The 16,835-nt window shown below is 31.3% G+C and overlaps 1 protein-coding gene across 1 annotated transcript; it reads left to right on the top strand.

The window, feature by feature from the left end:
* Positions 1-9,106: 9,106 nt before the first annotated feature.
* On the top strand, positions 9,107-12,689 carry LOC21400960. Its single transcript, XM_024165719.1, has 5 exons — positions 9,107-9,619; positions 10,166-10,410; positions 10,496-10,529; positions 10,809-11,524; positions 12,203-12,689. The coding sequence occupies exons 1-5, from the start codon at positions 9,286-9,288 to the stop codon at positions 12,458-12,460; spliced, it is 1,587 nt and encodes a 528-aa protein (XP_024021487.1). The 5' UTR covers positions 9,107-9,285; the 3' UTR covers positions 12,461-12,689.
* Positions 12,690-16,835: the final 4,146 nt, after the last annotated feature.

Raw genomic sequence — 16,835 nt, 5'->3', positions numbered from 1 at the left:
TTAAATTTTATTATAATAAAAAACATTAAAAAATAATCATATTTAATTTTTTTATTATAATAAAAAATTTTCACATGATATCACATCTCAATAAAATTAAAAATTTAAATTAACGAAACTAAAAAAGAATCGAAGATAACGGCTGAAAAATTGGGGTGATGATGGTAAACTTCAGAGCCAGCGAAGCGCCTGCTGCTGCTTCTTCTACTTTTACTTCTAGTTTTTACTTTCACTTCACTTTTGGGGTCGCGGCAATTAGAAAAGTCTTGTAAAGAGAGAGATCGTTGAGGTAGGTGAATGGGCGAATCGATCAACTCCAAAGCTAACCAATGCGTACGTCTCTGCGACTTGAGTTGGCTGAAGTGGTTCGTGCGTGAATATGTATTTATATTTATCGTAATTTAAATTTTAATAATTTTGGTTTGTTTAATTTAGGAGATGTTTGGTTAGATGATTTAAATTATGATTCGAATTATGATTCATGATTCGTTATAATATTTTCTCTCATAAAAAATACACGTAAATCAAAAATAGTTCTAATCACATAATTTTAATCCATAGACTAAACATCTCTTTATTGATTCGGATTTTTAATTTAAGTTAAGATGTTATTTTATATGAGAATTTTTTATTGTAATAAAAAAATTAAATGTGATTATTTTTTAGAGCTTTTTACTATAATAAAATTTTAATTTTAAACTCAAATCAGTCAAATAAATGAATTTTTACCATTAGCTCAAATAATTACGTGCGTGAATGTATTGGTGTATTCGGTAAGGTTCGAATTTTAATAGCTTCGTTTTTTACTATTAAAGTGAGAGACCCGTGTTAAAATATATATATATATATATATTTTGCATTTTTCTTTTTCATCTTCTTTCTTTCGGTGTTGAATTTCACTTAAGAACTTGCCTCTAAAAAATAACAGATAATAATGATTGCATGGTGGTATAGTTTTTTTTTTTTTCAGATAATAAGTGTTGCTGGGTGGGTTTTTTTTTTTTTTTTTTTTTTTTTTTTTTTTGCATGGTAGTAGTTTTCCTTGAAAGTTACATAAATCACGATTATTAAGCGAACTGTAGCCGCGTGAGAGAATGGATGAAGTTTCTTTTTTAGATGGGAATAGAAAGCCAAGATATGAGATGACATGTGGTGCATGATAAACCAGAATGGATTATGGACCTCAATTGCTGTTGTTGCTTTCAATATATCTCAAAAAGAAAAAGTTTATAACAAAATTGAATTATTAATATCACATGAAGTCTTGCACTCGTAATTTCATATTGTGTAAAAAATTAGAAAGGATTTTTTTTTGTTTTTATTTTTTACTTTTTAAGAATAAAGGTCGTCTCTGTCAACATTTAAAATAAAATAATTTGTAGAATGATAATCTTCATCACACAAACAATTACACATTAACGTCTGATTAAATTTTGACAGATTCATACGTGTCTGAGTGAGGCGTCAGGTTGACAAAATGAAAGAGACAAACAACCTTTGTGTTTTACAATCAAGTGACTTTAAAATGAAGGAATTCAAGCAAATGCGGGGACATTTATCTTGTGTTGTTATAAACTCCATTATAGAACTAACTCTTACAAAACCGACTTCTAAGAATAGGAAATTACCCAGAGACTTGTGAATCCACTATTTGTTTTATAATCATTTCAAGTAGACATTTTAGTAGCTAACACTATCAGGTAGCAGCAGTCATCTCTAAGTCGTCCTATCTGTGGACAATGGTTATAGAACTAAAGTTCATACTACATCTCATCTCATGCTCAACATGGTGGTTTTGTACCATTCTGCTATGTTTGGGCCAAAATCAACGACAGTCCACATTATTAACATTGATTTAACGGTAATCGTTTCCTCTGTAACGGTTTCACTCGATTATCAGTATGTCACACTTTAACAACTTTACTAACGCACTTAATCCAACCTATAACATAACCGTTTAGACTCAAACCCGCGATGTGGTGGACTAATTGTTACAAACTCATTAGGTAGAACTCACCCTTTGTAAAATCGCCATGTAAAGAAAGGGAAACCCAAGGGCTTGAAAACCTACTGCTTGTCTTATAGGCATTTCATAGGGAACTTTTGGTATCTAACATTTTAGTGCGTAAATTGTTTCGATAGAATAAAATGGGACGACCCTTTATTTCTTGGCGTTTAAAATGAAAAAAAAAAAGCCCATCATAGTGGGATGATAATTGGGTAGTATGTGTTATTTGCAAGGAAAAGTATAAATTTGTGGCGGCGACAATTACTTGTAAATGTATTAAGTTATGATGGGGAAATTATTTGCATATATTAAGTCGCACTTCCTAATAATTTAGGAATTACGGCTGGCATGTGGGGCCAATATTAGTTCCATAAACATTAAAAATAAATTAAATGAGCATAAAAAGGAAGCTACCAAAGGCAATACTATTAAAACACAAATTGTTTCCTTGATCTAATATGATAAATAGTTGTGACCAAGCACATAATCTTTCTTCTGTTTTCGTAGGACATTAGTTGGGATGTGCATCGCTCACTAATGTTTGTGTCAAACGTTAGGTTTTGGACGCATGACGCATATTCATTTAACAAGTTCATCACCCAATCCTTTTATTTCTTATATCTTCTATTCTTTGATTTATTGGACATATTCAATGCCAATCCAGAGAGGATAGCCAGCTATTAATTTAATTATTATTTTTTTCTTCATCATGAACATTTGCACAATGATTTAGGTAAATATATATATATATATAAATGGTCTCCAATTCGATATTAAATTGGAGCATCACATGTATATATATATATATTTTTTTTTTCTCTTAAAATACGTATATATTTTCTCTTAAAACATATATAATGTGTGGAGACGTCTATAATTTATCTAAATACCTATATACATGTTTTAAGAGAAAATATACATGTTTTAAGAGGAAAATATACATATTTTTTTAAAAAAATATATATATATACCGCTCTAATCTAATATTGGATTGGAGGCTTTACCTATATTTTAAGAGAAAATATACATGTTTTAAGAGGAAAATATACATATTTTTTAAAAAAAATATATATATATACCGCTCTAATCTAATATTGGATTGGAGGCTTTACCTATATATATATATATAATATTTTTGCTTACACCAACATACTAATAGATTAATTTTTTTTGTATGTCGGATCTATATAAAATCACGTAAAAATTAAAAAATATATAAATTTAGCGATTAAAAAAATTTGATTTACCAATACGTTAGACATATTAGAGAATCTTCTTTTTTAATAATTTGTCAAATTTCCGTTGGTTAATACACTCAATGATAGAGTATCCCTAACCAATAATCAGAGAGGCAATTGTCTGAAGTGATGTAACAAGGATGGTGAAAGACTTGTTCTCTTTTATATTTATTTTTATCATTCATACTAATTTCATCAACTTCGTTTTCAAGTAAACAAGAGTTTAGTTTGTTTGAGTTTATGACCTAACCCCATAATTCACCAAATTACAAAGGGCTTATTCGGTTGCATTTTTTTAGCCCATTTAGTGCGTTGATTCGAGTTGAGATGTGACTTTATGTGAGAGCTTTTTACTGTAATAAAAAAGTTAAATATGACTGTTTCTGAGAGTTTTTTACTGTAGTAAAACTCGAATCGGTGAAATGGGAGTTGAATTTGAGTTATAATTTGAGTTAAAGTTGTAATTTGAGTTTGTGTTTGGATTTGCACATTTGAGTTATGATTTAAATTGAGAATTTATTTGAATTTGTGTTAGAGTGAGTCAAAATTTGAATTTGTATTTATATAATATTTTAATAAAAACTCAATGGTGATGAAATTTTCTTAATAGAGTATATGAGTAGGGTTTTATTCGTCTCTCCGTTGTGAACGCATAGAAAAAAAATCATCTCAATCGAAATTAGAACGAAAAAGTTATGATGTTTTTAAGAATATAAAAAATACTGTTCATTAAGTTGAATTTGAGTTTGAGAACTTGAGTTGAAAGGAAAACTTGAACTCAGATTTTAGTCTCAAACTCAAATTAAAACTCAAATTTAAACTCAAATTTTATAAATAAATATGAACTTAAATAAAATTATAACTTAAATTTAAACTTTTTTTAAGTTTTACTCCAACAAAACAAACAAGGAAGGACATTTTTGAGTACGTTCACATTTTATTAACAAGACTAATTGGCAAGAAGAAAAATATTAGCCAGACAAGAAAACATAATTGATAAGGTTGAATATTTCAAATTGAGCTGTCAATGGCATATGCAGATAATATTATAGCTGTTGAAACTCAGCAATCTAACCTGTAGTTGTATTTAATTCGTAATAATTACCATTTGGTAAGTAGATTTTGTTAAGTGATTAAAATTTTGACACAATATCAAACAAATGGAACTCAAATTGACAAGTTGACGGAACTGAAAGAGCACATGTCAAGTTTCTGCCGCTGTTTGGATGACAAGGACGGCCACAAACTAAACCGAAATTAAATTTAAACAACATAAGTATAAAAATATTAAATATCTCCGGTAAATTTTTTTACCAATAGAATTATATTAAATCTGATCAGATTAAATTAAAAAAATATGCATAACAAAGATTTTATAACATAACCAACAGAAAATAAAATCCACCGGTAATTTACTTTTTAAGTAAAATTCTAAAAAAAATATATATATAATTTTTGTTCATTTGTTTTTTTTATGCAAATGAATTAAAGTGGACAATCCCCCAGTAATTTATTTTTTTAAGTAAAAATCTAAAAAAAATAAAATGTAGGGTTCGTTTGGTATGAGAATTTAAATTAATGTAATTTTAATAATAATTCTAGAATTAAAATTATAATTCATGATTTTTGGTTCTAATCATAATTCTGAAACTATGATTCAGAATAAAGGGTTTGAATCACCTTAAAGAGATGATAGTTTTAAAATCACTCTAATTTAAAACATTATATCAAATTTTAAATTATAATTTAAAATCATTTAAATTAAATACTAATCACTATAAATAAATATTAATTTTAAATTATAATTTAGAATCATAATTTTAAATTTATCTACTAAACGCTTCCGTAATTTTTGTTTATTTGTTTTTTTTTTCTTCAGAGGAATTAGCGGTGGACAATCTTTCTTATTTTTTTATTATAAAACAATCTTTCTTTTTTTCTGATTAAAAAAAGCCATAAAGAGTTGGGTGCCACGCCCATGTAGCGTCAAATATCAGGAATTGACTCTCTTCTATACAAAAAAAAAAACAAAAAAAAACAAAAAACAAAAAAAAAAAGCAGCGCAACTGACTCTCACATGTTTTTTCTTTTTTTTTGGGTTGATGTGGCAATCTCTGGTATTCTTTCCGTCTGTGAAAATGCGACTCGGTCGTGTCGGTCATTCGGTGGCGTTGTTTTGTTGACTCAGCTCGCCATCTGTTTCTCCTGGTTCCACTGTCTAGGATCTAACATTAATTCAGCAATAAGCAAAATAAAGGGGAAAAAAAGCGATAATACGCTTTATTTGAGAGTGCGTTTAGAATAAAAATTTATGTCACAATTTGAATAATTAATAATTTATTATAATATTTTTTTTATAAAAAAATATATATAAATTGAGAATAATAATGAATTCATAAATTAAAAGTCATAATTTTCGTTTCTTTGTTTGCTCCAAAAACAAATCTCGCTTCTTTGATGGCAACAAAAAAAAAAAAAGAAAGAGAAGAAAAAAAAATGGGTTCGATTTGCACGTCGGGGTTGTCAAGAAAAATGTTCGGGTTTTATAAAAGTGGGTTATTTACATAAATATATATTTGAAGTACCTTAAATTTAAAAATACTTACTTATTATTTTGTTTATACAAATACCCACTATCATATATAAATAAAGACATCCATATTCTTTATTCTTAATAAATAAACCCCATATGGGGTAAATAAATATACTATTTACTTCAAATATTTCAAAACACGTATTTACTTCAAACAAGTTTCAAATAAATGTTACATGTCTCTTTATCTCACAAGTGATGGTGTATTTCATCTTTTCTCTATTTATTTTTTCTTACTTTCATGGCAAATAAGAAAATAACACGTTAAAAATAAAAGCAAGATCAACTCACTTCCTATTCCATGCAATACGCATGTTCTTCCCCGCTTGATGTTATATACATACCATACATACATATGTATATATAGTATAGAGACAAAAGGATGTACATTTTGTTGAAAATTTAATAAAACATACCCACGATCTCCCATGATAAAGAGTATAATTACGGGAATTTAAACCCATGATCTTCCATTTTGATATCATGTTAGTTTACCAATCAATCCAAAAAACTTAAGCGCTTGTTCTTTTGAGTGAAAAACTCAAAAAAAGATAACTCGAGTTACAACTTTATTCGAGTTCATGTTCTTTTAAGTTTAAACTCGAGTTTAGGACTAAAACTCAAGTTCAAGTTTTTCCTTCAACTCGAGTTCAGAAATTCGAACTCAAATTAATGAACAGTATTTTTTCTATTCTTAAAAATGCTATAACTTTTTCGTTTTAATTCTGATTGAGATGATTTTTTTTCTATGCGTTGACAACGAAAAGATGAATAAAACCCGAACCATATACCCTATTAAAATTTTTCATCAGCATTGAGTTTTTATTAAAATACTATCTAAAGACAAATTTAAGTTTTGACTTACTCAAACACAAATTTAAAAAAATTCTTATCTCAAACCATAACTCAAATGTACACAACCAAAGACAAACTCAAGTTACAAGTTCAACTCAAGTTATAACTCAAATTTAACTCAAGAATTATACTCAAGTTAAACTCCAAAAGAACAAACCTTAAGTTATTAAAAGGTGAACCAACAATAATTTTATACTTTAACACACGACTTCATACAATAACCAAATATTTGCATTTGCCTTCTTTTGTATCGCATATATACTAGAGAAGGATAGACGTATCAAATTACGTGGAAAAAACGTATCGACCATTTCATCGTCATCGGCAGCCTCGGGGAGGGCGAGTCTTATCCTTATTAACGTAAAAAACAGGCGCATCCATATGCTTATTTTTTGCACCAAAATCCCAACAAACTATACACACAATTTAATTTTCCTATGTACTATATTGGGCAAAATCCAACGTCAAAACACACACCATCACTCACCCCTTGTCGAGTTTCAATACTTCCACGCATCGCCAAGTATAACAATTTGCTTACATAATGGTGCCCATATATGTTACACAAGCAAACCACTTAACAATATCTGGAGGGAAGCTTTTGACAAGCAGTTTGCTTCTACTATACAATCTGAGATTCTTTTTTATCTTCCTTTCGGCCATGCGGTTAAAGAATATTGTTGCATGTTATCATATTACTGTCTGATACAAAAACATTCTAATATTAATCGCAAAGGAAAGTGCCAACATTGCACGAGGAAGGAATTTATACGCAGTAATAAGTTTAGGCATTATTTATTTCATTAATTTAAGTTTTGTTACAGTAAAAAATTTTAAAAAATAGTTACAATTAATTTTTTTATTACAATAAAAAATTCTTACATAAAACTACATATCAACTCAAATTAAAAACTCGAATCAACAAACTAAACGGACCCTTAATCTCCTCCTACGTAAAACTCCAAAGCTCTTGTATATTCTTAATTGTACCCCAAAACGAAGAACCCATTTGGCGTTAGGGACAAACATGTCATTTTTGCACTGTTTAGAAAATTTCATCCGTTAAAAGAGTTATTATGGCTTCGTTCACTTCGCGGATTTGAGTTTTTAATTCGAGCTGAGATGTGACATTTTCTGAGAGTTTTTCACTGTAGCAGAAAAAGTTAGATGTGACATTTTCTGAGAGTTTTTTACTGTAGAAATCTAAAATTGAAAATTCAAATCGGTAAAATGAACGAGACCTATATATATTTTCTTTAAGTATTGTTTTTTTGGGAATTTGCACCCGATGGCCGCTTAACCACGAAACACAAAAATGTTTTGTTCCCTGTTTTATTAATTTAGGAGAATGGCCGGATCAATTAAATGAAGTTTTGTTTGTCCAGATTTGCTCCTTTCACGTTACAAAAATAAAAGAACATCTTCTTCCTATTAGTCTGCACAACGTCTTCTTCCCATTAGTCTTACTCATTAATTTAAATGAAAGAGAATTTTAAAAAGGCGGTTTTTCTTTTCTTTTTTTTATTTATTTAAAAAAAAAACATTCTTATCAAGGAGAAATTGAAGAATTTGTGTGCGGCCGGATTGGATAAAGTCTGAATGTGGAGAGATATTTTGTTTTTTGGTAACCTATTATAATTAGTAAAACGGCCATTCTCCTAATTTCATAAAACTGAGGACAATTATTTATAAATGGCTTAAGAAACAGACATTTTTGCTGTTATCCCTAGTTTTTTTTTCTTTTTTTTTTTTCAAAAAAAAAAAAGGAAAAGAAGACAGCCATAGTTAATTAGCATACCTTTGAGCGTTACTAAAGAGTCCCGGAATGTTTATTATTCCTCATACGAAGAGTACACCCAACTCCAAGGAACGTACTAATACTAAACGTAATTAACACTTTTCATATCAGTCAAAATTCACGATAAACACAGTATTTAAATGCCCCGTTTATTTTATTAATTTAAGTTTAGAATTCGAGTTTTACTACAATAAAAAATTCTTAAAAATAATTACATTTATTTTTTTTGTTATAATAAAAAATTTTAACATAAAATTATATCTTAACTCAAATCAGCGCACTAAAAAGGCCTGAAAAAGAAATAAGAATATATTATATTTCACCGATTCAAGTTTTCAGTTCTAAGTTTTTATAGTAAAAAACTCTCAGAAAATGTTACATTTAATTTTTTCTGTTACAGTAAAAAACTCTAAAAAAATATCACATCTCAACTCAAATTAAAAATTCAAATTCACGAAATGCACGATGTCTTTCCGAAACTCCTGTACATACCACATTCCCGTTCCCATCCCATAACAAATCCATTTGGCGTTCGTGCACACAAGGGCAGACGTGTCTTTTCCCACTCGCTAGATAAAGACACGAAAACTGAACAACACAACATGGGCCATAAACGGTCGGTGACGAATGCAAAAGCCTCATGAAAGCTTCACGAATGCAAACACGCTCGCCGTTTTCTCTCGAAAAATGGAGCCATCTATAAATACCCTCCGGTCAAGATCGGACGACCAAGAAATTCGATTAATAATTATTAGTGAGTGAGAGGAAATTACACGAACAAACATACAGACCAATGGAAACAACTAAATCTAAATCAGAAGAAAACGACGTCGTGACGAGGTACCTGATAGTGAGGCCGGAGAAGGGAGGAGTCGGGGACTTGTTGAGGTACGCGGTGAGGAATGACGTGGGCGGTGGGATGGCGTTCTTGGAGAGCTCCGACGACGCCGTTTTGGGCGGCCTCGCGGCGGATTATAGGTGGATTATTGTCGTTTCGATAATTGTTCGGAAAATCCTTGGTGTGCTTGGGAAGCCCATGGAGTGGAGTGGCTACGTGGTGGACTTTGTTCTTAACCTCCTTTCCCAGAATGGCAATCTCTCTGGCTTGCTCTGGAACCTTCTCCGTGGTCAGATTACTTGACTTTTGTTTATCATCTGTATCTGTTTGTTAAATTGTCCAATACAAAAGGAAAAAAAAAAAAGAAACAAACGAACAACGTTTTTGTTTTGTTTTGTGTTTTGCTTTTGCTTTTTCTTTTTTTTTTTTTTCCTTTTTTTTTTTTTGAGTGATGAGGAAGAAAAATAGGGTGCTGCATGTTAATTGTCTGATGATGAGAGAACTTTAGTGGGAGTTTTGATGTTGATAGGAGTGAGTAGAGATGGATTCAAGATTTTATTTGAGTGGAATACAAATAAAATAAACTTTAGAAAAGAAGATAATTATGAAATTTTAAAATCAAGGTTAAATATAAAGAGATGTGCAAAAAACATACTTTTGGTGAATTTCTCTAGTTTCGTTAAGTTAATAAAACGTTTTTTTTTTTTTTTTTTTTTTTTTTCACACACACACACACTCATATACATACATACATACATATATATATATATATATATATATATATTGTGCGTGCTTGTGCTTTGTCTGTTAGTCTGATGTGTAAATTTGGTAGCAGGAAAAGTAGTGATACCGCAGAGGGGCACAGAGGATTTTATAAGTACGATTGGGCAATTAGATGGGCGGATAGATCTCTACAAGGGTGAGAGCTTAGCAGAAGAAATTAGAGCTTCTGTTTTTGCAGAGAGAGAAGGGGAAGTGGGAATGGGGGACCGGGCTCTTATGGACCTCTGCATCATGGCATCCAAGTTAGCCTACGAGAATGCCAAAGTTGTTAAGAATATTGTTAATTATCATTGGAAGGCAAGTTGTTATGTTCTTTTTCACTTTTCAATATAAGCTTCTTGCTACACATAGTAATTAGTTCGTTTTGGACTTCAAAGAGCAGATGCACTTTGTGGACTTCTACGACTGTTGGAATGGTAAGAATTGCATTTTAGAGGAGATTTTTGTTCATTGAACTTATAGCCTAACGTACAAAGATCATCTTCTTGTTTCTGTGATGTATTTTTTTTTTTTGGGTTTTGTTTTGTTTTGTTTCCAAAAAGTGCAAATTCTTCTACTTTACAAGTGGTTCTTTCTATTTCTATCTACAAATGAACTTACTTCCTCTCTTTTGCTCTGAGGAAAAGTGTGAACTTTTTGTCTTGCTTCCTACTAATCATTTTTTTGTTTCTTTTTCATGGGATAACTTTTGATAGATTTCCAAAAGGAAAGGTCAACCCAAGTGTTCATTCTCTCCGACAAGCCTAAAGATGCAAACTTTATATTGATCAGTTTCCGGGGAACAGAACCTTTTGATGCGGATGATTGGAGTACTGATTTTGACTACTCTTGGTACGAGATACCCAAACTTGGGAAGGTTCACATGGGGTTCTTAGAAGCTTTAGGTTTAGGCAATAGAATCGACACTACCACATTTAAAAATTGCCTTCTAGGAAATCACGGTAAAACTGAATCCAACCTGGGACAAGGTGGGGCGGATCAGTATTCTGAGTCAGAGGGGCAATCTACGGGTGAAAGGGAACTCCAACCAGCAATGGTGGAAATGACTGCATACAATGCTGTAAGAAGGAAGCTCAAGAGCTTACTCAAGGAGCATAAGAACGCGAAATTTGTAGTGACCGGGCACAGTTTAGGTGGGGCACTAGCCATATTGTTCCCAACAGTGCTGGTGCTGCATGAGGAAACGGAACTAATGCACAGGTTGTTGGGCGTCTACACATACGGACAGCCCAGAATTGGTAATAGGAAGCTGGGAAGATTCATGGAAGCACATTTGAATAGTCTGGTTCCAAAGTACTTCAGGGTAGTCTACTGCAACGACCTTGTGCCCAGGTTGCCTTACGATGACAAAACATTCTTGTATAAGCATTTTGGGGTCTGCCTTTACTATAACAGCTTATACGTTGAACAGGTACCTATTCGTGCTTTTGAATTTGATTTCTTTCCGTTTAATTCGCTGATTCGAGTTTTTAATTCGAGTTGAGATGTGACTTTATATGAGCTTTTTACTATAACAAAAAAGTTAGATGTGACTGTTTATGAGAGTTTTTTACTGTAGTAAAACTCAAATTCTAAACTCAAATTAGTGAAATGAATGGGCCAATTTATTATTGTTTTTTTCATTTTCTTCTTATCCTGCTCTCATCTAGCCCTCCTAGCTTCTTAGGGAATAGGACTTGTCTTATTCTGCAGTTCCACAGAAATATGTTGTCATTACTTTCTTCTGATATCCCCATCGTCACAACATTCCCCTTCTGCTTATCAAGAAACACTATCGAAAAAAATGTAGACACACGGGTATATTTTATGAAAGACTAGGGGCCCGTTTAGTTCGTTGATTCGAGTTGAGATGTGATTTTATGTAATAATTTTTTTACTGTAGCAAAAAAGTTAAATGTGACGGCTTCTAAAGTTTTTTATTATAATAGAACTCGAATCGGTGAAACGAACGGAGCCTATAAGTTGAACAAAAAGCTTTTATTGATAAGTAATTCTATGAAAGGAAACGTAGGAATAACTGTTTTATTTTCGATCAGATATTTTGTGTAGCATTGAGCTGTTTTCTTTTGTGATGTATGCTTATTCGCAGAAAGTAAAGGAGGAACCAAACAAGAACTTTTTTGGATTGAGATCTGCGGCAGCTCTGCATCTGAATGCCATTTGGGAGTTGATCAGAAGTTTTATCATTGGCTATGTGTATGGACCGGAGTTTAAAGAAGGGTGGTTTTCCACAGTGGCAAGGCTGATGGGGCTCATACTTCCTGGTGTCTCTGCGCATAGCCCCACAGATTATGTAAACTCCGTGAGGCTTGGGCGGGAACGCGGCGTTCAGATGTCCTCTTTCTGAGCTTTTTATCTCTCTCAAATAATGCAGGGTCATAGTTGTGATCTTACTTAGATCTGGTTTGCACTTATGCAGTTTGTACCCATCAGGTCTTCCTTGTGTAAATTTATTTGTTTATCTTCTTAAATCGGTTTTTGTCTGTGTTGCTTTCGCGCATTGGTTTTGTTGGTGAAAAACATTGTAAAATAAAAAAGACGTTTTAAGGATCACACGCTTTTGGGTTTATTCTACATTAAAATATGGTAATGATTGATTAATGTAAAATATTATTCCCTCTCTTTCAAGCCCATAAAAGTAAAATTGCAAATGAATAGTGGGGTTTTATTATGGAGGTTGAATAACATATTGGGTTTGCACCAAAAACAAAAGAAAAACAAAACAAAAAAAAAAAAAAACGAAAAAACTTGAAAAAGGGAAAAAGACGACTAATGTAATGTTAGATTTCCAACAGTGGCTGTTTGGAGGACGATGTTGGGCTAATCCATGCGCCCTAGTTGGCCCATTTCGTTTGCCGAATCCGATCCAAATTGACACGCGTATGAGAGAAAACGAGGTCAACAATATGACATTTTTTTTTTTTTAAAGTGAAACAATACGACATTAACGTTAATATAACTAGGTTTTCGTGATGCTGATATTAGTTTTATTATTATTGTTATCGTATCCTCGTCCTCGTCGTCATCATTATTATTATCATTAATAACAACAGCCATGGAAAGAAAATGGAAGACCACTAATTTGCATTTCAGAAAATTTTCAATATGATTATGATTGCATTTTTTTTTAAATCACTAACCAGGTTGTGATTCAAAAATTAGTGATTAAAAAAAAACATCATTTTTTATGCCGTTTGTTATTAGTTTTTCGATTTCTTATTCCTTTTTTTTTCCCAGAATTATCAAATGCTTTTTAACCTATATTTAAATATGATCAGGAAAAAAAAAAAACTTATATTTAAATATTTGAATATTTTTGTATTAGGTTAGACATCCCTTCAATGGTTTTGATGTGATAACATACAAACTGATATAATATAGAACTAGTTTAGTCTGTTGCCAATTTGTGTATGGCAATGACAAATTTCAGACAAATACACAATTAGTTAAAACCTTATGCATGTGTTTAAAATATACTGTATTCGTCATTGATTTTGAATCATAATTCATGATTCTCTACAGTGTTTTTTTCTCACAAAAAATACGTAAAATGAGAATGATTATAAATCATGGTTCTAAATCCAGAAACTAAAGGTAAATTGTTTTCCATGTCCTCCTCTGGCCATCTACTTAATTATAATCAGATATAGCTCTCCGAATTAGTAAAATACAACAAACAGGAAACCGTTGTTAAATGTGTTAATAATATACATAGATTGAAAATAAGTTATATATATATTTTTTTTATTTTTTTTTACGAGAAAGTAGTTGATATCTAACATTCCATTACAACAAATTTTCAGTGTGCATGTGCATAATTGAGCATACTACTAAAAATCTTCAGCAAAAAAGTAAAATAAAAAAGCATAATACTAAAATAATAGTGTTCAAACAAAAGGCAACCGTAAACCTTAAAAAAAAAAACAAAAAACAAAAAAGTTCCAAGAACGAAAATGGTAAGAGAACATATATGCACACACATAAAGGTTTCTGTTCGGTCAATATGCTAAGCAACATTGGGTTTATGATGGTCATATTCTATAAATAACGAAAATGGGGTACGAAATAACACTAATGATCATTTTTTCTTGAGAAATGAAAAAAGATGTATGATCCTATTTATTTTACTGATTCGAGTTTAGTTACAGTAAAAAATTCTTAAAAATAATCACATTTAAGTAAATGGACTAGTTTCATCGGTGTTCACATTAAATATAAAAATTTAATGATGTAGTGTGATAAAAAAATTAATTTTATTAATTATTATCATTTTTTAAATTAATTATTTAAATTATTATAATAATCAGATTAATATCTTACGATTAAAATAATAATATCCATCAATAGATAAATATGTAAGTAACTATTAAAACCACATCTTTAAGTATGTACGTCTATTTGTCGTAAAGCTGTCAAATGAACTGGGTCGGCCCAATAGCACAGGATGGCACGACACATAAGGATTAGGCACAACACGTCACGTTAATTCGTGAGTCGGGTTAGGCAAAACGTGCCTAGCTTAAATGTTTAGCACGTTGGGCACAACACGTGATATAGCACGATACGGCGCGGCATGGCTCACAAATATAGCATGACATGGCACACGGACACGCTAGACACGACAAATTTGAAACTAAATTATATACTTTTATTTCATTTTTTTCTTCAATTTTCAAGGAATCTATAATATTAAGATCGCCTCCAACAAATTATAATGAAATCATCTAATTAAGTTAATTGATTTATTTTATTTTTCTTTCGGTTAATGATAATGAAATTATTTAGCCGTTGGGTACACATATGCTATATATACACAAATCAAGCAAAATCATTTAAGCGTAAAAATCGTTTGTGCTTTTTTATAGTAATGATGAAAATCATAGTTAGATGTATATTAAAATTAAAGCTATTTAAAGTTGTTTTATTTAATGTTTATCTATTAAGATTATTTGAGTTTTATTAGGAATATATATGTTTTATTTGAGTTTGATTATTATTAAAAGTTAGATTTTCATCATGATTTCTATGTCTCTATAAATAGGTATACATTATGTGTATTTTTCATTCAAACTACAGATATATTCCTCTCTTTGGCTTTCTTCTCTCTAAATTCTTCAAACTCTTCCATTTTCGCCTCCTCTCTATTCTTCTTGTCTTCTATCTATATATATTACATTAATTGTCGTTGTCAGACACATATAATGGATTCTAGACATTTAGACCTAGCGAATTTGCAACATGAAGATGGTGAGATTAAAAAATAAAAATAATGAACTTCTATTATAATTTTATAATTAATTAAATATAAACTTGAAATGAGCTAGCACGATTAAGTACGCAGACCAACATGGCATAACACGATACGACACATAAAGATATAGGCCAATAGATAGGCATCTATAGCAAGACAAGGCACGACATTAATAAATTATGGGCTTAGCACGACACGATAACACGATTGTGCCGGATTCAGGCCCGACCATTTGACACCAAATAGTATTTGGTTAACATGTCTAATTATATTGACACGTACATTACATTATAACAAAAAAGATTTTCAGCGATGAAGATTTTAGCAACGAGTCTTAAAATTTAGCTAAAACTCTCAGCATGACAAAATTTTGTTGTATGATGACGCCTTCTAGCAATGAGTTTTAATAATTTAGCGACAATAATTTTTTACTTTTAGCAACAGTTTCATTGATAAAAGTCATATTTTTACTTTTAGCGACGAAAAATGTCATCACTAAAGACCATTTTCCTTATAGTGTTAGCTAATTTTATTATAAGTTCCAAAAATATGGTCAGGCTAAGGTAATTTGGTGGAATCAATTGCTTGCATAATAACTTTGACTTCATTTGCCATCATCAGTTGCAACTCGCGAACCCACTCTTCATTGTTTTGCACTGCCTCATCTCGCATCAACTTCCTAACCTTGACAGAATCCTTTGAAGTTAAGTGCTTCACCAATTTTCGTTTTAGATTATGGTCCCGTTCATTTCACCGATTATTTTATTATAAGTTCCAAAAATATGACCAGTAATATCATGAATGTTGTTATATATAGTGTGTTTAGAACTCGTTCTAAAATAATTTTATTTTTTGTATGAAAATGAAAATAAAAACGGTTTTTAATCTCAAACAAAAATTATTTCTAAAAATGTGTTTGGTAATTTTATCAAGAAATTATTTTCAGTATAAAAAAATTTATTAATATCTCTTTACTCAAGAGAGAGAAAAAATCCGTTTTCATTTTTTTTTTCTCAAAAAACGTAAAATAAAAATAAAAACAACCCCAAACACAGCCTACACTTTGGTCATCATAAAGTCTCTTGGTTTCCTCATTCTTCTCCCACGCATAAAAAATGTGTCTTTGGCTTTGGTACAAGTCATTGGCGCATAAGCCTCTAATAATGCGGAGAACTTCATAGGTTGCTAAAGCTTTGTTCCGTTGGTCAACCGAGGCTACTTTATGATAGCTGGGCTGGTCTCACACTTGACGGGCCTCAGGTCCAAGAGCAGCTGAAGAGGTGGGCTGATCCTAAAGCCCAAGGAGAGGAGACCCAAGCGAATACGACATTGGATGGGGGTCGTTTTGAGGAAGGCAGCAGCAAAGCCTTGGGACGCTGAAGAGGGCAATTCGCGTGAGGTCAGAATTCGCAAGGTGCCTGGCAAGTACAACGACTTCGTGATGGCGTGATTCCGTTGCGAGAAAAGCGAA

This window comes from Morus notabilis, unplaced genomic scaffold (genome assembly GCF_000414095.1).
Source record: "Morus notabilis unplaced genomic scaffold, ASM41409v2 Scaffold1315, whole genome shotgun sequence".
Lineage (NCBI taxonomy): Eukaryota > Viridiplantae > Streptophyta > Magnoliopsida > Rosales > Moraceae > Morus > Morus notabilis.
This window is presented reverse-complemented; position numbering and strand designations above follow the sequence as displayed.

Excerpts from the sequence above, each read along its gene's own strand:
- LOC21400960 (XM_024165719.1), top strand. The coding sequence starts at position 9,286 with ATGGAAACAACTAAATCTAAATCAGAAGAAAACGACGTCGTGACGAGG. Across the intron at positions 10,411-10,495 it reads TTGTTAATTATCATTGGAAG|ATGCACTTTGTGGACTTCTA; the intron begins GCAAGTTGTTAT and ends TTCAAAGAGCAG. Across the intron at positions 11,525-12,202 it reads ACAGCTTATACGTTGAACAG|AAAGTAAAGGAGGAACCAAA; the intron begins GTACCTATTCGT and ends GCTTATTCGCAG.